The sequence below is a fragment of the Ochotona princeps genome, chromosome 10 (genome assembly GCF_030435755.1).
Source record: "Ochotona princeps isolate mOchPri1 chromosome 10, mOchPri1.hap1, whole genome shotgun sequence".
Classification (NCBI taxonomy): Eukaryota; Metazoa; Chordata; class Mammalia; order Lagomorpha; family Ochotonidae; genus Ochotona; species Ochotona princeps.
The window spans coordinates 38,874,803-38,897,561 of NC_080841.1; the positions used below are offsets into that span (position 1 = coordinate 38,874,803).

A 22,759-nucleotide genomic window follows, 5' to 3' on the forward strand; every position below is an offset into this window, starting at 1 on the left:
TTAAAGTGTCCAAGTTATCCGCCTCTAATTCCTTTAAAGTATCTAATTCATTTTCATGGGGTCTCTTCAACTGCAGTAATAGTTCCTAAATTATACACAATGATTCGTTTTTATTTCACAGAAACCCTCTTTGCTATTCCAACATTTCTTATTTAAAAGTTACTTACTTCTCCAGCAGTAAATTTCAAACCCATTAACTGTGATCTAAGTTCTCTCTTAAATTATTTTAAAATAATTTCTAAAATGACTCTGGCATGGTTTTCAGAGCAAAGCAGGTGTCTACATCCTGCCAGCCGCACTCCCCCTTAGCCTGTGGTGGCACACACACGGATCCTGGCCCAGGACCTCTGTGAACACTGCAACCCCACCCACAATAAGGGAAATGTCACCCACAGCTCAACCAGTAATGCTTTTCCAAACTGAATGAGTAAGCCTGAGGGGGAAATTCCTGGAAATGTTCAAGAAGGGGGAGGCGAGGGAGTGGGAGCAGGAATTCTCAGGAATGCATGCTAAGTGTGGCCTGCCTCTGGGATTCTGCTGCATCAGGCTAGGGTAAGCAGTCTTGAGCCACAATGTGTAAGGTCACCCAGGTTAGCAATGCAGGTTTCCAGCAGAGGGCTACCTAGGGAACGTGTGCTACATCTGATGTGATTTAAAGTCAGTCAGCACTGTGGCTCTGAAAAGATGTCTGCAGTGTAGAAATAAAGAATTCAGGTAGCCAAAGTCAAGTCCTTTCTCAAGAACAATGATCAAATGTCAAGAACTATTTTAAGAGTTGAAACAGATACGCAAAAGCTGGGACTGAGAAGCAGTCGCAGAGCATATATGCAAGAGGCCGGTATGCAGAATGCAGGCAAGAGCTCCACGACTACGGGCTCCCAGCAGCCACAGCAGGGCCCTAGCCACTCTGCCATCCAGCATAGCATTGCACGAAGGCTGGCCCGTCCCAGGAATGCTGAAGCAAGGGTCAGCCAACATGAGGAACAGCAAACCAGCAGGAAACACCTACAATGCCTCAGTATACAGAATGTGACTTTCTGTCTCTTTCTCATACACACACACACACACACACACACACACACACACTGCTGACACATCCATGATCAGAAACCAGAGGGAGGCTGTGCTGAGCAGATGCTTCCACCTGGCAATGAGAGTAATTCTGTAAAACTCATTGCTTAGGCTATAGCAGCCCCCCACCACTCTCCCAGCAAATGCCAAGATGAGGCAGGCCATGCCGGACTGGGCTACAGCACCCACTAGCACATGTGAGACCCCGGGCGGGGGTTAGGGGGAGGTCTGAGCCTGGTTGGCAGGGCAGAATGGGCTCCCATGCTGAGCATGGGAACTGGGACCAGGGGCAGACCAGGTGGTGCAGGGCTACAATACCTGTTGTGCTGCATACAAACTAGATCAGAAGGAGAGCCAGGCTGGGCTAACTGACTGTACTCACAGTCATATGCATGAGCCACAGTAAGTGCAGGCTGTTTGGGCTTTGTTGCAGCATTGGCTGGCAAGTGCTAGGATTAGGGGCAAGTCCTGTCAAGCTAGATCGCAGAACCACCTAGAGAGTACAAGATCCAGGACTGGAAGGGGATCCAGTAGGAAAACTGTGGGCATCTCTCTGATGGGTTGCAATTCCCACTGGTCAGCATGAGAACCAGGGCTGGGGGCTCTTGTCTGACTAGTCATGGAGTGGCACACGGTGGCATGAGTGTGGGCTGGATAGTGGAGTTGGTTAGGTTGAACTAGGCTCCAAAATCCACTGATGTGTACAAGAGCTGAATGGGATGTGGGACAGATTGGATCAGTCTGCTGCACATATTGGTAAGCATAGGAACCAGGGCTGGGGATGGGTCTGGGCGGGGGTTAGTGGGGGTTACTCCGACTAGGCTATAGTTCTACTGGTATACGTGAGGACCGAGTGTGTAGTGGGCTGGGTTGGGCTGGGTCACAGCATCCACTGATTTATGTAAGAGACGGGCTTGGAGACAGAATTGACCCAGTAATTGCAACTACTAGTGTGTGTGCACAATGTGGGGGACAGACAGAGCCAGACCCCGTACTGGCAAGCACACACATGTCTGGAATCACCTCAGACAAGGTTTCTTTGGACACTGCCCCCAACTGAATTGCTGGACTCAGAACTCCAACCGTGGGGAGAATCGCAGGATCTGTGGTCTGACTGTGGAGTGCATGTGTCACAATTATGCCTCCTCTGTGGCTAACACAGAGCAGTGGATGGCATCAAGATGTGCATGGAGGAAATGGCAGACCATTGGGGTCTGGAGAGGACATCTGGTACCACAGCAGAGGAAGGAAGGCAGAACAAATTGGACAACTACCCCAGTCAAGCGTTGACAGCAAAGATCTGGGCAAATGGAGACTCTAAGGTGAACTATGTCAGCCAATGGACATTGGAAAGATTTCCTCATCTTTGGATTGGCAAGATCGACAACATTTCAGAACTATTGAAACTACTTGAGCAGAACCCTCGGAGCATGTTCCACATTGGGTACCCTGGCATGACATCAGGTGGCCATTCCCCATCCCTGTGTACTGAGGCAGTTGGGACGCTGGTACGGTTTCTTTCCTTCTTTATTCTGTTCCCCCAGAAGAAAAAGAAAATTTGGAAACAATGGTCTCACCCACTTTCCCCTAATCCCCGATCCTTCCCACCCTAATCAACTACTTAAATATTAAAAAAAAAAAAGCCCTCACTGCTCAGTCCTTGTGTAGAGAACGGAGCTGTGCGCTGAAATGATAGGTACAGAGGGTCTCTGGGGGAACCCTATCCTCCACCAGGGACTCCTGGAAAACTTTCTATGTACAGTGAAAATGACTATTACATAACTGCTTGTCATTTTAAGGATGTAATCCTACTTCAAAGAGCAAAAGTCACCATGAGATCCAGATTCCATTTGAAGCAAATGTTACAAAGGCAACTCACCTGGAAATCCTGGTCATCGATCCCGAATCTCTCCCGCAGATTACGGAAAACCATGGGACAGTATTCCTTGAACTTGAAATGGCTCGGCATGTTTTCTCTGCAATGATCACATTGTGAAATAAGGCTCAGCAAGACAAGGAGCTAATGGGACCTGCCTCTGCCCTCCACTGCCAAAGACCTGCTCAGAGTTCACCAGTGATGGAACACCCAGTATGCTAGGGGACTTGCGAGAGTTCATGGGGAAGTGGAATGAAAAGATTAAGTTCACTTTGGTACAAAACACTTTCGAAATCTATAAAAGTTTTGCCCATCAGGTGCATTTTCCATGAATTTTCTGAAAATTCCCTACTGTTCATAGGATCAGGTACAGCCTACAGCAAGATCTGGCAGACAAGGGAACATACTGGTGATGTCATTTCCTTTGTCACAGGCGTACTGCCACTGTGTGGGCTCTTTAAGCCCCACACAGCCACAGCCACAGCCACTCCCCAGTCAAGAAGACTGAGAAGGGACCAGGCCTGGCAAAGGAAAAGTGAAGGAAAAGAACAGAAGGAGGGCTGTGGGCTGGGTCAGCAGAGCAAAGGGCCCCAGCAGTGGTCTCCACATTCACTCTGCTACTGCTGGGCGAAGCTGACACAACAAGGCTCTCCTGCATTCCTCGTGTGACCTATTTTATATAAATACTACATTCTATATTTATACCTTGAAGACTCCCTCAAAGTCAAGGTCCAAACAGTATCAGGGAAAAGAGGAATGTATCAGCTTTAACAAGGCTAGAACAAGGGCCCCACCAGCAGTTCATATTTGGTCCTCATGTGGAGGGGGTGGTTTCTAGAAGGCTCCCCTATACTCACTGGGGATTGCTTTCTCCTTTGTTCTGCCACAGAAGCACATGTAGAGATTCCATGCACACACACATGTGCACACAGAAGCATAATTGTCCACATGAGTATTGGTTTTCAGCCACTGGCCAGCCAGTGAGCCCACTGAAAGCATGGCCAGGTCCCCAGGCCCCTTGTATCTCTGGCTCTCACAGGCTGCCTGATCTCAGGTGCCGCTTTGGGAACAGCACTCTAACGAATGTCAGAGGAAGAGTCTCAGCGCCCACTGCAGCATCAAACTATAATGTATAAAAATATATCCTAATTCTTCAGTATAGTCATTTCTTTCATAAACTCATAATTTTCAAAAGTTTTGTGGAAGACACTAGAAGATTCTAACCGCTTAAAAAAAATCCAAGTGATTTATGGGATTTGAAAATTTAAATTATAATGAGCATATCATTTTGGATATAGAAGATATTCATAGAGAACAATATGCCATATGGCTAAGATATTATCCCAGAGGGCCTGCTGCTACTTCTTTGAAAATGACAGATGGTTATGTTTATCACAGGATTAACTTCATCAGCAAAACTTTTACTCCCACCCATTGAAAAATTATGTGAGTACAGAAATTCACAAAAATCACACTGCCAAGCAGCCATGTCTGACATGTTGTCCTTGTGCTTACTTGTTAAACAGGTGATTGTCCACCTTGATCTTGGAATAGGCTTTGAAGTCATCTGGCATCAACATTACAGGGATCTGAACATGGCTCAGTTCATTGATCTATAAGAACAGAAAATCAGCAATACAGGTTGTTACCACCTACTTGGGAAGAAAGAGGAACTTGCCTGATCACCCAGCCTGCTTCCTCCCAGCTCCTATATTAAACCCTCTCCACTCCCTCATTAGGCTTTACCAGAGCCTGCCATCTCCCACTCCTTAATGCTGCTAAGGTTGGGCCTGTGACAGCCACCAGAGGGCTGAGGCAAGGGAAGAGTTCCAGAGGATAGACCTACTGGACCACCTGTCCCTGCTTTTCTCCATCTTTTCTCCCGACATTCCCTCCAGAGCATCAGCTCCAGGCCCCTTTAATCACATGTTTCCGTAAAGGAAGTCCCACATGGGAAAGAGGCTTTAAAGATTTTGCGGTGAATACTTGCTGAGTCAACAAACACCATTTGTTAATTCATGGACAGGACAATGTGAGTAGATACCTTTGGCTGCCCAGAGAAAAACAGTCATTTGAATGGTCTTTCCCAGGAACTCGGCTGGAGAATAAACATTGGAGTGGAGTATGGATTTCACAGAAGGGGAGCTTGCAGCTAGGGTGGGAGGAAGCTGCAACGGGGTCCCAGGACTAAATGAGCCAGGGATGGGTTGGAAGGCATCAGGACAAACCACCAAGACATGCTCCTGGAGGACATAAGGCAGACTCGAGCTCCACTGGCAGCCCCGCAAGTGGCAGGGACAGCCTCTCACATGTAATCTTCAAACACACTTGCTGTTTCTCAGGGTTAATTATTTTTATATCTCGATTCCCAAGCCATTGCCCCTCCCTGGTTGCTAGCAATAAAAAGCACTTCAGAGAGTTATGCTTTTAGCAGAATACATGGTACTCTAAAGAAATCTCAGTCCCTAAAATAAAACAAAACAAGCAAACAAACAAGCTAGAGAAACATGAGTTCCTTGATAGAGCCGAGTTATAAACACTTGGCTGGGTTCACGGGAAACAAAGGAAATCTCCAAGGCAACTTCCTTCCCCCAAAGTGAATTTAATCCACAGGGAATGCAGTGAGTACCAAGCAAGCCTGAAAGACCCGGCTTCTCTAAAGACAAACGCCAACTTTAACATCTACTGGAACCTGCAGAAGGTTGGGGGTGGGAATGTGGAGGTGCAACCAAAGGCTTAACATGAGACTGGGATCCTTGAAGGAGGTGCTGGAAAGTGATCCTGGGACTGGGTGGAAGTAAACAACGCAGCTGGCCTTGTCAGAAAACCGCCCCCACATCAGGCCTCCCAGCCTTCCACAAGTGAGCATCAACCAAATATGAGCTCACCGAGAGAAGAAAAATGAGAATTGCATGCAAGAAACACAAAACAAAAGCCATGTGTGAAATGTAGACAAAATGAGAAGATGGGCTGACAAAGATGACACAAGGACTGTAAGGATTTTCCATCAGGGGTGCAAGTTACTAGGCTATGGCTATAGAACATTTGAAGCATACAGAGATGCATTGTGATGAACGTCAAGGACACCACAAAAAGCGGGGAGGGCAGGGAGAAAAGACAGAGCCCTGGGGAGGAACAGACAGAAGGCCACAGTGCAGGTAGGCATGGAGCACCACTGGACAAGGGTGGGGGTGCTGGGGAACCATGTGATGCCTCCCGTTCCATCGCCTCCACCTCTCACCACACGCATTGATCCCAAGGAGCCTGGTGAAACGCCCATACTTGTGTGTTAACATCTGAATGTCGCTGTTCGAAAAGCAGGCAAAGGGAGTCAGAACAGAAATCCAAGTCATGTAAGCACAATTAGAATAAGCTGGATGCTGGCTAAATCAGCACATTAATCACTCATGGAAACAGAATGAAGAAAACAGGCAGCGTAGGATGGGAAGAAAACGTAGGATTCACAGGTACCCCTCATGTCCCTTACAGAGAGAAGCTGCAAAGCGCATCTCAAAGGATTTCTCCCTGTCCCATATGGGCTTCAAGTGGCTGCCAGAGAGCCACAGCCAGCATGGAATAGGATCAAACACTGATTATTTCAAGTGTCATGATTTTTTCACATGCCACTCAAACATGCTCCTTTAGAGAGTAAGCAGAATAGCAGGTGTGGCAAAAACACAGGCACTGCGTATCAAAGCACAGGCTTGTGCCCCTGCTGCTCTGCTTCTGACCCGGCTCTCTGCCAGTGCACCTGGGAAGGCAGTGGAACATGACCCAAACACTTGGGTCCCTGATTCCATGAGGCGGACTAAGTTCCTGGATTCAGCTTGGTCTAGCTGCAGCTGTTGTGGCCATTTGTGGGGATGGTGAGCCAATGGACATCTCTCTGCCTTTCAAATAAACAAATCTTAAAAAGGAAAGTAAGCAGAAACAAACTTTTTAGCCAACATGGAATGTGCAAACTGAGAACTTCCGTTTTAGATATTCTCCCCCAGCATTCCGCTCTGTGCTGCACAAGGTTCAAATGTCAGTTCTTGGCCCTTCAGTGCTTCCGGTCCAGAGGGACCGTCACATTAACAGAGGACAGGAGACAGGTGGGTTAGAGGAGTCTTAGGAAGAAGACATGCCCAGAAGGAGTGCCAAGAGGCTACTGGGGGATCCTATGGGACAGAGGCCAAATACTGGGCACAGGGAGCAGGCTGCAGGCTCCAGCAGGGAGAGACAGAGGGAGGGAGGCACTGTGGACAAAGTCTAATTTCTGGTCGGCCAGACGGTGAGTCAGTTTCCCCAGGCAGTGCACTTTAGAAGAACTCAGTTTTGCACTGTACTCAGGTAGGCCTGTGGTTGGGTTACCTGAAGTCCCAGGGAAGGCAGGGACAGGAGGTAAGAATTTGCATATCTGTGAGTGACACAGAGAGCAGAGCCCAGGGATAGTTCCATTACAGCGTCCACGTGTGGGAGCCTTCAGGTGGGAGAGGAGGAGAACGAGTCAGGTGGGAAGAGAGGCAAAGGCACAGCACAAGGGAGTGAAGTGGCAGACAGCACTGTCTCTGCCAAGTTAATCAGAGTGAGTGACAACCAGGGGGCATCTTGTGACCTCAGGTGCTTTGATGGGGTAGACAGTAAATGAAGCCAGACTGGGAGGGATGGATAAGAAAAGGCAGGCACAGCGTGTGGCTAGCTTCTAAAACATCTGGGGGGGGGAGGGAAATGATGGAGACAATGGAGGACAAGGGTAGGAAAGAAAGAAAGAAGGGGATACGCACCAGCACTGCTGGAACAGGTCGGAACAGCATGGAACACAGGAAGGTGCAGCAGTGAAGACGCCACTTGCCTCCCATAGGCACTTCCAGATTCCACATCCCACTGATACACGCCATGGGAGGAAGTGGGTGATGCTTCAAATAGTGGAGTCCCTACCACCCTTATAGGAGACCCAGATGGAATTCTGAGTCCCTGGCTTCCACATGCGCCAGCCCCAGTTGTTTGTGGGCATTTGGGGAGTGGACAGATGGTACCTCTGTCTGTCTTTCTGTCTCTTGCTTTCTGCCAAAAAAAAAAAAAAAAAAAAAAGACACAGGAAGGAAAGGCTGTGGGGAAACAGCTCCCTTGTTCATAGGAGGATAAAAAGACACAGTCCTGTGGAAGATGGACAGTTCCTGTCCACGGGCTCCCATTTTATCTGGGAAGTAGCCAGGACTAAAGAGACAGGCTGCAGAAATCGGAGGCCTAGTTACAAGAGCACAGGAAGCTTGGAGAGGTGTTGACCGGATGCAGAGGAACAAGTCTGGACAGAGAAGGCAGGCTGTGCTTCTGGGCAGTGTGCAGAGTCCACATGCAACGTGCAGTCATAGGAGGAGGATCTGGACAAGGTCACCTCCTGACAGAGCCAGGCCTGCAGGTGGCAACAGCACAGACTGAGGCCAGCAGAAGTCCCTCGGGTTTGAGGAGGACAGAGCTAGGGAGTTTGGGACGGTCACTTGGGAGTTGGGAAGTCAGTGTACAACGGGGTCCTGCCACATCCACTATAGCTGGGGGGCGGGACATTCACAAATACAGTGCAGTACAAAGTGGCAGGGAGGAAACACTAGCATTCAGACACGAAGCTTCACGGTGGGAGTTCAGACAAGGTTATACAAAGTCACAAGCTAGGGGGAAGGGCTGCTCAGACTGACTCCCTATGGCTCCGGAGGGTGGTGAGCTGTCACCAGTGTGTCATTTAACCATCTATGACATTTTTCATTACTTCGGCAAGCCTATTCTTTATAAGCTAAGCAATCCCTAAGACAGGGGCAATGTTTGGTCCTCTGTCTTCGAGAAAGTGACAAAAGAGAAGGGACTTGGGTTTACATGGGATTTCAAGAGGCTAAAATTAGAGAGTCTCGGAGGTGCTGTGGTCCTTCGCAAATGTTTCAGATAATCCTATCGCTTTTGATAGTTCTATCTGTGCCACTGTTACTGAGTGGCAGCTCAACACTAGTTATATCAGACACCTACTTCCTGGCTACTCTGCCCTTCTTTCAATGTGTTGTTTTCCTTGCACAATAGTTTCTCACTTCCCTGGCCTCTCCCTCAGACCTCCCAAGTGTCTTGGTCAGATGAGTGGCTAGATTTCAGGACCAGTGAACCAACAACTTCTTAAATCAGAGGAATCACTAAGTAAAAGATAACTGGCAATTTTCACGAGTAAATAACAGTTTTCTACACTGCACCAATCAGCATCTATGTAATGCTTTTCTATTAGCCCATTTCGTTTTGTTGCATATGAGCCTTGGCAGATATTCATTGGTTTAATTCAGATGCATTAACTGTGGTAGTGCCAGGCCACACAAAATCTGTTTTTAATATCTCATACAATTCTCTCCTTTAACCTAGTTCTGTGAGATTACACCAACTGAAAAACATAGCTCCTGGGGTTCAAATCCATGAGCTGACTCAGGACATGCCAAATGAGCCACCATCTTGAGTAAGGTTGTGTTAGTCTTATTTGCTAACTTCTATATTTCACATGGACACTCTTGGCTGCGAACTTCCAGAGAGCAAGACACAATTCTTGGATTCAAGTATCTTGAGTGTGAGAACATTTTAACTTGTTAGCTTAGCAGTCACCTAATACAACCATCCTCTATGGCCCACCCATCGTAACACTGGCATCAAAACTAATCATGTAAAAAAACAAACAAAACAAAACAAAACAAAAAACAAATCATGACTTAGCTTCCATTTATACTTATTGTCAGTACTTAAAAAAGACAAAGTATTTACGTTTTTTCTTTCTTTCTAGGTGTGAGTACACACCCGGGAACACACACACACATTTATATGTGTTTCTTGATACTTAGGGTGGGAAAGAAAAATATTTACATTAGCCATTACTATTTTGAAGATAAGAATAATACTCCTCTCCTTTAGGAATAAGCATACATTAGGAAATACAGAATTTACAGAGGAAAGTGTAGTTTTGAAATTTATTAAAACTCCACCAGGGTATCTAAGCAAACATGATTCACAAGGGCAACAGCACCTTATACTTCACAGAGTGTCTGTCAATCCAGTCTAGCAAGCACAAGTTAATTCTCTATTATATAACATCCTGAGATGTTATGACCAAGTAAACGGATGAGCAACATCCCACACACAGGGGCCGTGGGCTAGGCTCTCCTGCGTCTTGGGAGGAAACCTGCTGCTTCTGTTTATGCTGTGCCAGTCACCCCAAATCGCAGTTGTGGAGGTAGGCACTGCCTGTCTGTGGGGCCACAGGGCATCGCTGCTGGTGGTGCCGGGGCCCAGCACAGGACATGCAATAAAGCAGCTTTGTTGTCCATAAGGCAGGAGGAGGCAAAGGGCCAATACAAAGGGCCAAAATGTCCCTGATTGTACTAGAACTCAGGAGGGGGGCAGAGGGACGCCAGGGGGTGGACGGTGGAGAGATGAGGCGGGTAGAAAGCAGCTGAGGTCTCATCCGGCTTGGCCTTCATTCCCTTTTAAAACTTGGCATTAGCCTTATTGCTATCATTTAGTGGACTCGTGCCAAGTGCCACCTTAGTAAGTATTTCGGGAGTAGAATCTTACTTGATTATTGCAAGCACAGGGAGTAAAAGTCCCATCATTACGCCCATTTCACAGACAAGGAAATGGAGGCTTAGTGAGATTAGATAAATTACTAGCTACTAAATGATAGTGCTGTACCTAGAAGACCTAGAAGACCGCCCAAGCTTATTTTCAGCCATAGTTTACTCACCCAACTTTCCAGAAACAAAATTCAGGAAGCTGGACTGGCTGAGCCCAAGAGCTTTTTAAATTCCTGCCAGCCTATGTCAAGATTCACAGCAAACTCTTCAGACAGTTCTGGAAACTTTAGTCTTTATTGTGTTACAAATTTCTAAAGTATTCCTTATCTAAAACATAAGTAGTAATTAAACAGATGTTGAAAAAAACATGGGTAAACACACAATTAGTTGAATATGTGCCCTGACCTACTATGGTCATTCAGCTATGATTTCCACAGTGCCAATATAAATTTGGAAAAACAGCACTAAAAACTCATCATTTTTCTGATAATCTGTCAACTTTGAAAAAGAGAAAATAAATATTCCTCTGCATTCCACTAAATCTTAATGACTTTCATAAATAGTATTCTTGAAGAATGCAAAATCAGTTTCTCAATCATTTACTCAAGCCAATTACCTGAGTTTTCCTTTATGGAGAACACGCTTAACACAAGCATAGTGAAATTTGCAAACCTTTCCTTGTATAACACTAGATAGCCCAATTCAGAAACGCTATCTTGATTCCTCTGCTCGGCAAGGCATTAACATTTCTTTCCAGTTACCCCCAGTGCGTAAAACACAGGCTTCTTGCTGTGGGCCGGAGCTGCTGATTGCAGTATCATCCCTGCAGATGCAAGACTGGATTCACACTGGCCAGAAAACACAGGCTGCCATGAAGCTGCAAAAAATGTGAATAGCTACTGGACTGAGACCCAGCTGACAAAGGGTCTGAAATTAAGGCACACAAAGGTGTCCTCACAAAGCCATCTCACGCTCAGACTCCAAAATAAATAAATAAGTAAACCTCATTATTTATATGATTTTTTTTACGTCGAGCAAAGAATATGTTCATAAAGGTGAGGCATTACCAACAACACTTAATTCATTTGGTTATATTTACTCTAAATACTATGTTCGCAGACTAATACGTAGTCAGCAATTGGTTTTCATTCAACTAAGAATACACAAAAAGCACAAGGGGGATAAAAAAAAGGTCTCTTTCACAGGTAGGAGACACTGAGAAACTTAATCTGATTAGAATGAAGACAGTTCTCTACAAATGACAGCAGATTGGGATGAGGCAGGGAGCATGCAGTAGAAGTTGCAGGCCACGCAGCTGAGCAAGAGGCTGGCAGGGCCTGGCAGGGCGGTGTTGTCTGCACAGCGGTGAGTCGCTCCACCAAGGGCAGGCTGCAGATGGCGACGATCCAGCGATGGAGCAGGAATTACCTTGAAAGGCCCATTCATCCTACCTCAAAATCTCAGGCCTGGAAACAGCTTACTTAATCTCTCAAACAACATGCCTGCCATTTGGTATGACTTTGTATTTTAAAATGATCCAAATCTTCTTTATGTTTTTCTGTGTTATTTAAAACATGTTTATAGGAAGGCCAAAAAAAAAAAGAGGTCTTGCATATAATTTTTAGATTTATTACTTGTTTGATGCATGTAATCCTATTATAAATACTTTCATTTTTAATGAATTTCTCTTCCCGTTTGTCACTTGATTATGAAAATTGATATTTTGTATATTCAAAGAATGAGAAGGGAACATACTTCAATAATAAAAATAAAGGGGGCAACTGCACAGGGATAATACTGAGCAGGATAAGCACACAGGATTCAGGGCTGCTAAGAACCAATGGAGAGAAGGGAACATGGTGCAGAACTCAGCATGACTGGTATTTTGTCTAGTGTCTGATTCTGATTTCTAAGGGAGATCAGCTAACTATGTCATAGAAGATCCCTTACACTTCACACATTTGACTGTGTAACTTAATAATAACAAATGTGATATAGGGGCCAGAGTTGTGGCACAGTGGCTTCAGTTCATTGCCTGCAACAATATCAGCATTCCATATTGCAGCACAGGATAGTCTCAGCTGCTTTGCTTCCGATCCAGCTCCTTGGCCATGCAGCAGCAGATGGTCTCAGTGCTTGGGCCCTTGCCACTCATGTGGGAAACCTGGATGGAACGCTACACTCCCGGCTTCAGCCTGGCCCAGTCCTAACTGACGCCAGCCACCATTTTGGGGAGGAACCCAGTAGGTAGAAGTTCTCTTTCTCCCTCCCTATAAATTTGCTTTTCAAATAAATAAGCCTTACCAGAAATGTGTAATAAATTCACCATTATTGTTACTCCCCCTCCCCTTCTTACCAGTTTTTGGAAACAGGAACATTTCACTTGTTGAGCTCATCCTAAAAAACCAAAATCCCTTTGTGACTTTACGGATGACAAAGCATGCAAAGATTCTCCCCACCAAATAATTTAAACATTTTCTGCTCTAGGATTAATTTTCTTTAGTAAGTAGATATGGAAAAACGAAAAACACCTGCTGAGTCACCACGGCCGGGAGAACAGTTGAGGGTAACCCCAGAGCGGCTGGCCAGAGTCACAGTTGGAGCTTCTGGCTGGCAGTGTCAACAGCAGAGCTGTGCACACGGCACTCACAGCTCTCCCAAAAGTCACACAAAATGACCTCAGGTGCATTTCTAAGAAAATACTTTCCATAGTGTGACCTGGAAAACACCCTGTAGATGACACTTCCCCTTCCCCACACTTCAGAGCAGTCCGCACTCCCTGTTCTTAACAGCAGCTCTGCAGACTGTCACCAACCAATCTGTTGCCTTCCAGGTGGGCACAGCATGATCCTCACACAGTGAAATACTCATAAGTGCCTCTTCAATATCCAGTAGACTTGTAAAAAGTGCCTGTGTCCCATTTGAGGTAAAATGTCCCACTTATATATTAAAGTTCATGGTTTTTGCAGCCATGTAGTAGCAATCACAACATCCTTAAGAACAAAGACCAGGGACCATCACTGTGCCATAGCACAGAAGATTGCTGTCTGTGGTGCTGGCACCCTAACGGGCAGCCTCATTGCCCATACATTCCCTGCTAATCCACCTGGGAAACCAGGGGAGGATGGTCCAAGTACCTCCTGGGCTGCCTGCACCCACACGGGAGACCTGGAAAAAGCTCCTGACTTTGACAAGCCCGACTCTTGCCATTGTGGCTATACGGGAAGTGAAGCAGTCAAAGAATAAATAAATATGTAAATAAATTTATTTGAAAAGATCATTAAGGCACCATATCACTAACTTTCCTACTTGCAAGTTTGGCAGAGGTGGTGGTGTTACCTAAAAATTGTTTTCATTACTCACTCAAAATTCCACGTCAGGTGGAAAAGAAAAGATGTTAACCCAAACATCAGTTCTCCTTTGAAAATAACTTTATAATCTTGTAACAAATTCACTTTGCAATAATTAGGAACTTTAAAAACTCAATTCCCATGATGACCCAGGCAAGCAGCCTGCACTTGAGTGAATGGCTCTCCTTAGAGCTTACATGGCAAACTGAGGACCAGTGGGAAAGGTTTGAGGTTTCAGAGGGACAGGCAGAGCAAATTAGGGCTAATTACTGAGGTGGGGGGAGGGAGGGGAGTGGCTAAAAATGTGTGTGAAACGTGTTTTAATTTGTCTTGGGGCAAGAGGACAGTTTTCCACAGCTGTTCCCTCAACAGTCATCTTCTAAGACCATTTTTTTAAAGATTTATTTATTTTTATTGGAAAGGCAGATATACAGACAGGAAGATCTTCTGTCTGATGACTCACTCCCCAAGTGGCTGCCGCAATAGCTGGAGCTCAGTCGATCCGAAGCCAGGAGCCTGGAGGCTCCTCCAGGTCTCCCATGCGGGTGCAGGGTCCCAAAGCTTTGGGCCATCCTCAACTGCTTTCCCAAGACACAAGCAGGGAGCTGGATGGAAATGAGGTCGATGATATTAGAACCAGCGCCCATATGGGAGCCCGGCATGTTCAAGGCTAGGACTTTAGCCGCTAGGCTATTGTGCCAAGCCCTTCTAAGACCAGTTGTAAAATGTTCTGTATCTGCAATCAGAGCTCCAGTTATCCTTCCATTACAATCTGCTGGAACGTGAACTACCTTCCAAATGCCTAGAACAGAAATGTCCTATTCTGGTGGCAAAGTGAGTAGAGGGGTGAGTGAAGGCAGAGAGGTGTGCTATTCCAGTGTCTGAAAATTCAGAAGTCCAAGTTAATACATGCCAGGGAAGGTTTCTGTTGTACAGGGATCATTAAGTCAATCTTGTGATGAATGACTACTTGACTAAAATTCAAATGTCATCAGAAACATTTAAACACTTGCTTAGAATTTCACTTTAATTTATAACACAGACACACACTGCCACCTGTCAACTGGCTTCTACGACATCAGTCAGGAGCCACTGACGGACAGGCCTCACTGGCTGGCCTGCGGCCAATTTCATCCAGGCAAATGTAGTTCCATTAAAATTTTACCTCCTGTGAACCAGAGAATCCGACATGAAATTACTGAATGAAGGCCAGAAATCTATAAGTTATTACAGAGGTGATACTGGCTTTCAGAAAGTCCGGAAAGACCCTGCCAATGAAAACAAGAGAGCTTTACAACATGGTCCACTCAGGCTCCAGTTCTGCTGCTTGTCTCACCTTATGGAAAATTCTCCATCCATTTCTCCTGATCTCACTGTACTCTTCTAAAAAACTAATTATTTTATTTGAAAGGCAGAGTGAGACACACACACACAGAGAGAAAGAGAGAGAGAGAGAGAGAGAGACTGTCTCATCCATTGGCTTGCTTCCCAATGGCTCACAAAGCTCAGGATGGGCCAGGAACCCCTGCGGCCTCTGTTCCCAGACCACTCATAAGAGACTGGATCAGCAGTAGACGCAGGATTCAAACCAAGAACTCTGATACAGGATATGGGCTTCCCCACTGGTGACATAACCCACTGTGCTACAACACCCACTCCTTGCAAAATGCTTTGAAAAATGAGTTTGAGAGGTCCAGCACAGAAGCTTAGAGGCTAAAGTCCTCCCCTTGAACATGCTGGGATCCCATGTGGGTGCTGGTTTGTGTCCCGGCTGCCCTGCTGCCCATCCAGCTCCCTGCTTCCCATCCAGCTCCCTGCCTGTGGCCTGCGAAAGCAGTCAAGGATGGCCCAAAGCCTTGGGACCCTGCACCTGCATGGGAGACCTGCAGCAGGCTCCTGGCTCCTGGCTTCGGATTGGCTCAGCTCCAGCCATTGAGGCCTCTTGGGGAGTGAGTCATTGGACAGATCTTCCTCTCTGTCTCTCCTCTCTGTGTATCTGACTTTCCAATAAATCTTTAAGAATGAGTTTGGGGCCCGGCGGCGTGGCCTAGTGGCTAAAGTCCTCGCCTTGAATGCCCCGGTATCCCATACGGGCGCCGGTTCTGGTCCGGGCAGCTCCACTTCCCATCCAGCTCCCTGCTTGTGGCCTGGGAAGGCAGTTGAGGATGGCCCAATGCATTGGGACCTTGCACCCGTGTGGGAGACCCGGAAGAGGTTCCTGGTTCCTGGCTTCGGATCGGCGCACATCGACCCGTTGCGGCTCACTTGGGGAGTGAATCATCGGACGGAGGATCTCTCCTCCTCTCTGTATGTCTGGCTTTGTAATAAAATAAATAAATCTTTAAGAAAAAAAAAAAGAATGAGTTTGAGAAGAAATTGCAAATGACGTGTGGTTTGGCCTAGCCAGCCATTTAGAAGATCCCTGAACTAATTGCTAATCTATTTAGACTTTGAGAAAACTTACATATGAATTTGGAATTCTGGCTTCTTTTCAAAATAGGGAGGAGCGATCTGACCTGTGCCTGGCATCCCTGAGTAGCCCTGCGGATGGATGCCCAGGCTGAGCACTGTTCCTACCCTTCCCTATGGCATCTGCCTGGACAGTGTTGCTTACCATGCAGTCCCAGGGCCCAGCTCTTGGGAGACACTCCCATAGGCACAACACAGATCACAAACGGACTTTCTCACAGAGGTCCACCTAGTTCCTAGAAGACACAGATGACCTTTCAGGTGCTTGCTTGACTTTGATTGACAGGGCAGGGACAAGGGCAGGAAGACAAGCAAGAGCTCCAAGATTCCAGGAAAGGATAGTGTGTGATCTGGGACTGTCCTTGGAATCCACAGCAAGACATGAAAGAAATGCTAAGCTAACACCTGTGGCTTCCTGGAACCACTACCTCAGCGTGGAGGGGCAGACAGCCAGAGAAGGCAGAATAAGGGGCAGGTGTTGGGCACAGAGTGGATGCCCGCTTCCCATATCTAAATTTGTGGCTTCGGGTCCTGCCTCTGCTTCTGATGTCAGGTTCCTGCTAATGCACAATCCTGGGAAGCAGTAGATGACGCCTCAAGTTCTTGGACCCAGACAGAGTTCTGGGCTCCTGACTTTGTCCTGGCTCAGCCCTGGCTACTGACAAGGAAGTGAATAAGAAGTGAATGGAATATCTGTCTCTCAAATAAGAATAAACAAATATAGTAACTTTTTTAAAACCAAGAGGATGGAATGAGAGACAAAAACCATAAAAAGATGACATCTGAACTGCTGGGCCACATGAAGCCTGAGGCCACCTCTGCCACCCTTCCATGCTACATAAATACAACCTTCATGTGAGTAGAAGGAAGGTTTCTGCCACACGCCACTGAACACATCCAAATACAACACTCACAACATCTGGTGGATGTCAAACAAACAGGCACTTCACTTATCTAGTGGTGTGATGACCAGCAACCACAAGAAAAAACCAGCCTTGAAAGTTTCAAATCAGGTAACAGGCCAATACAATCTGATACGACTGGGCCTATGTCTGTAGATCCCTCCTGAGAGGACGACACCCTGACATGACAGCCTCCCATGTCACGTGACCACAGAGGGACTCACTCCAATGGGCAATGGAACCTGCAAGGTCTGGCCAGCTGTGTCTGAGGTGTGCAGGAGCAGTGTGGGCTACAAGCCATGTCTGCTGGCATTCCAGATGGCTGGAAAAGCAAGCACTGAGAAATGGTCTGTTGCATTTGGACAACCAAAGGCGTGCACAGCTCTCTCCTAAAAGTTTAAGCAATGATGAGGAAGAGGAAGGCATACCCAGTCTGAGGGTTTTCAAGGATTTCTTCAGTGGGCTTGGTGGCCAAGATCTACGTGAAGATTCAAAGAGGGAAGCACTGGATTCCTGATTCTGGCAGGAATCTAGACAGAATAGGGGGGCAGAGGGAGGGGCAGGCAGTTCCATTCCCACTCGCTGCCCAAAGCTACCCCACCATGCTGACAAGAAGGCCACCACTGCACACTTTGCTTCTCTTTCAGAGATCTTGCTAGTTAGACTGGGAGGAGGAATCAGGAGGCAACCCTCGCAAGGAAATCTAAAGGCAGACAGCATAAGAGGCAAAACTTCAAAGAACATTCCAAAGAACAGAAAATAAATAGAGGATTATTAACCACTAGAAGCTGCTGCCAGTCAACTACAGAGGACTCTGGATGGTGTGCCCTCCTACCTGGCAGGGGCTTTCAGCCAGAGACAGTGGGTGCAGGCATGGCAGGGGGAGTAACTGCAGAGAAGATGCACTGCCTGTTGCCACCCAGGCCCTAGGAGACACAGGACTGGCTCCCCAGAGAACAGAATCCAAGTGGCCTCAGGTGCGGGGAGCTAGGCACACATCAACATTGCTGGGGCACAGCTGGGGACAAGGCTCAGTGGAAATCTGTGCTCCAACCCTTGGGACCAGGGCCCCCTTGCTCTGCTCTGTCACAATCACAACTGCAGCCCACTGGGTTCCTCCCTCGGGGCACACTGAAACTTTTCTACCTGGAGAAAAGGCCCCAGAGAAGTTTTCAACTATGGGCCACACTACAAAGGCTGGCCCACCCAAGCCACCTGGACACCCAGAGCCACCTGCCAACAGCACTGCTCCATCATTATGAAATCTGCAGAGAGCAGTAGAGAACATCTGAGAACCTCCCTGGGGTGAACAGGGGATTGCACCAGTCCTTCCACCATCCTTTCCTGGGTGATGCTCAACATGAGGCAATTCTAAATTGCCAGATGTAATGCTAAAAATAACTGAGTCATAGAATTTCTATTTATTTTGTATCCAGTAAATAGTCTTTAAGAAAAGGTATTACACAGTTTGTTAAATGCCCTCACCAGGTGAAACAGGCATGAACTACATATCATAAAGGAGTCGGCCCAAGGAAAGAGTGAAAATCCCACAGCTGGGAAGGATGGGCAGTGGGAACATCCCACCTTTGCATGTTGACACTGATGCACTGTAACTGACTTCAGTTATGTATGTTCAGTTAGGTGGGTTTACATATCTTCACTGAGCTGAATAAACCCTCACAAAACAGACAGGTGCTTCAAAAGGATGAGACCTCAGGTTCAAGATAATCCTTAAAAGTGCAGGCATCGGGCCTGGCGGCGTGGCCTAGCGGCTAAAGTCCTCACCTTGAACGCGCTGGGATCCCATATGGGCGCCGGTTCTAATCCCGGCTGCTCCACTTCCCATCCAGCTCCCTGCTTGTGGCCTGGGAAAGCAGTTGAGGACGGCCCAAAGCTTTGGGACCCTGCACCCGCGTGGGAGACCCGGAAGAGGTTCCAGGTTCCCGGCTTCGGATCAGTGCGTACCGGCCTGTTGTGGCTCACTTGGGGAGTGAAACATCGGATGGAAGATCTTCCTCTCTGTCTCTCCTCCTCTCTGTATATCCGGCTTTCCAATAATAATAAAATCTTTAAAAAAAAAAAAGTGCAAACATCATTTAACAAGAACATGGCTGGATTCCCCATGCAGCTTCTCGACCCATCACAATGTGGAGTCAAACACTCGATGATGTCACTGGATATGACAAGAATGATTTCAAAACAACTCAAATCATAGAAAGACCTGATAGCAAAGGTGGACGCCATCCAAGCCTTCTCCAAGTATCCACAGTGCTTTGAGATAGTAGTTAATGAAGGGTATCAAAATGGGTACGTTGTTGAAAACCTGAGCACCTGAGGCCTGTACATGGAACAGCAACGGTTTTATCGACAGTATTTAACATCACGCGGTACTTAATGATGAAATTCAGTCCTTCATGAAATTTTATTAGTGAATTGATAAACGCTGAGAAACTTCTTTCTAGATTCCATTAAAGCAAGGGGCTGAAAAACCACATGCCACTGGGGAAGCATCTGATCTTCCTGCCATGGTAAAAAGAGCTGCAAACCAAGGTGGCATCAGATTCAAATGCCATTTGTGAAGGCACAGAACACACTGGTCAATACTGGAAGACCTGAGGGTTTAGATCCATGATATGGCGTGGAAGTTTGTGCTGCAGTTCTGACAAGGTGAAGGCGACTGCGGCCCTTTGCTACCCGTATCTACTGAACTCCTTCCCGTATGTTAAGTAGTGCTGCCTATCAGTTCACAGCTGTTGTAATGCGGAACAGTACAAGAAATGAGTCACATGCTTTCCCTTTACAAACCAGTGGACCTTCCCAGGGGCTGGAGGTGCCTCTTGGTAGCATGCTACCTAGCAGCCAAAATAAAGAAACAACACAAACACACCCCAAGTTTCCTTTCACAGGGAAGGTGAGACTGACTACCGAGTAAGAAAGTAACCGTTTTTCAAGACAAACTGAAGTTTTGAGAAGGCAGAAGTCTAAAAACAGATGTTTGGAAATGTTTCTACTGTTTTGTGGTTCTGTTGCCAGAAACAATCTAACTGTGTCACCTATGAAAACTCTGGTATCAGCATACTCAGAAACTTGGAGACAGACTGCTTTAGCATATCAGGAATCTTGCCAGAGATTTTTGAATCCATGTTAATGGCTTATGAATTCATTTGTTAGAACTTTAAAAAAGTAATCAACCTCTAATACTTTTTTGAAGTTTTCAGGGTTGCTTCCCTGCTGAAAGTCAACTAAAAACTTTCTAGAAGCTGGAGCTGAAGGAGAGCAGGAGGATAATGATTTATTAAACATGGCCAGAGATACAGTTCTGCCGTTTTCATCTATAGATCTTTGTGAGGTATATGTTTCAGCAATGAAAGCCATTAAAACCGAGGAGCAAAATATAAAGAATTTAGAGCTACACTTAGAAGAAAATCACTATTAAGACAAAAATTTCAAAACAAAAATTCAAACCTTAGTAAAAAATACGAATCTGATGAGAACAGGAGTTTTTAGGTGGTAAAATACTTAATTTTACCATTTCAGCTTTTAGATATACTATAAAATATGCAAGACAGTATATTTGTGTATGAGGATCTTTCCAAATATTTGTGGAAAATGAAATTAAAAGATAAATTTATGTTGGCACTAAACTCTTGGAAAACTGCAGTTTCCTCTTTTTACTTTTTAAGATTTATTTTTCTTAGGAAGTCAGATTTGCAAAGAGAAGGAGATACAGAAAGATCTTCACCTACTAATTCACTCCCCAAGTGGCTACAATGGGGTCAGAGCTCAGCTGATCCAAAGCCAGGGGCTTTTGCTGAGCCTCCCACTTAGGTGCAGGGTCCCAAGGCATTGGGCCATCTTCTGCTGCTTTCCCAGGCCACAGGCAGGGAGCTGGAAGGGAAGCGGAGCAGCCAAGATACAAACCAGCACCCATATGGGATCCTAGCGCACGCAAGGCAGGGAATTTATCCACTAGGTTATTGTGGCTGGCCCCTATGCAGTTTCTTCTTAATATGCTTTCCCATGAACTTTCTGAAGATCCTCTCATGGGTACAATGTACAATTAACAATGTATGCTATTATGTTATGATGTCACACACAACTATGTGATGAAAAAACCTTAAGAGTCCATTGTTTTAAGCTATATTTTAAAAAATACATGGGGGCCAGTGCCAAGGTATAACAGGCTAATGTTCAGTCCTGTAGTGCCAGCACTCCATATGGGTATCAGTTTGTGTCCCAGATGTTCCACTTCCAATACAGCTCCTTGCTTATGGGCAGGGAAAGCAGTAGAGGATGGCTCAAGTTCTCGGGCTCCTGTACCCACATGGGAGATATGTAAGAAGCTCCTGACTTTGGATCAGCTCCACTCTGGCTGCTGTAACCATTTGGGAAGTGAACTAGCAAATGGAGGCGCTTCCTTTCTCTGTCTCTCCTTTGTAAATCTGTCTTTCACATAAAAATAAAATCTTAACAAAAACAGAACAAAGAAAATTGCACCTGAGTTCACACATCTATCCCCGTGAGGCAGGACAAGTTATTGAGCTGTGGGCTTTGGGGAATGAGAAGTCTCCAGGCACCTCTCACATCATCCCTGCTCCTGCCTCCCAGCCAACTGGGGCAACCTAGGTGTGCTATGGGCAGTGAGTGGATTGGTGCGGAGGTAGGACTATTCCAACCATCCAGACCAGGGGTAGACCCACAGCAAGGCATCCCACTTCCGGAACTGTTGGAGGAACCTTCCTTAGCTCCCTAGTTCCCCACCTACCTCTGCAGTTTGAGCATTCTCACAAAGGAGTGACAAAGTCAGCTAGCTCAGCAGATGGAGTAAGTGGCAGAATTAGACTCCCTTCTGAGAAGCCCCCTGCCTGGGCTAGGATCCTGGAATCCTGTGGTGGCTGCCACTGGGACAGTGATGACAACACAGCTCAGCTGTCCCCCGGGGTGCTTTCTGAGGAAGCAAGTGGGGCTCCTCAGTGTGCTAATGGGAGGCTGTGTTCAAGGAGCTGGGCAAAGCCACAGAGGTTAGGAACACCAGGAGGTATTAGATAATGCCACAGAACTGGCAGGGATTTGAGTAGCGAAGTCTCAATCTTCTATGTTAACGTTCCTCCAATTCTAAAATATGTTTTCCTTAAAAACTACAACAACTTGCTTCTGAGCTCAGAGGTTTTCAATCTGATATGCTGAATTAATCATGTTTTCCTGGTAAATGGCATTCTTCAGTCTAAAAGAGTATTTCAAGCATGTGCAAATGCCGCCTTAAAAAAAAAAGCCAAGAGTAAACTCAAGTTTTTGTCTAAACAAGAAATAATTGTTTGCCAAACAATATTCCAAAGTTACTGTCATTCACAATAGTTGACAAGGCATACCAATTACATTTCTTACATAATTTTCTTCTGTCACTGGACATGCTTCTGAAAGTTGAGGACAAGTTATCGTGCTCAGCAAATCGTTGTACAAAGACTTGTCAGTTTGGGCTTTAGCACCCCTACACTTCAGTCATTCTACTCAACTGCAGAA

The 22,759-nt window shown here is 46.2% G+C and overlaps 1 protein-coding gene across 1 annotated transcript in view; it reads right to left on the reverse strand.

The window, feature by feature from the left end:
- The window catches only part of PIP4K2A (phosphatidylinositol-5-phosphate 4-kinase type 2 alpha), a 161,818-nt gene that overhangs the window by 53,191 nt on the left and 85,868 nt on the right, over positions 1–22,759 (reverse strand). Inside the window, exons 2-3 of the mRNA XM_004578553.3 lie at positions 4,463–4,560; positions 2,951–3,047 (exon numbers count right to left, since the gene is read on the reverse strand). Coding sequence (XP_004578610.1) covers positions 2,951–3,047; positions 4,463–4,560 — 195 coding nt within the window. The remainder of the gene's footprint in view (positions 1–2,950; positions 3,048–4,462; positions 4,561–22,759) is intronic.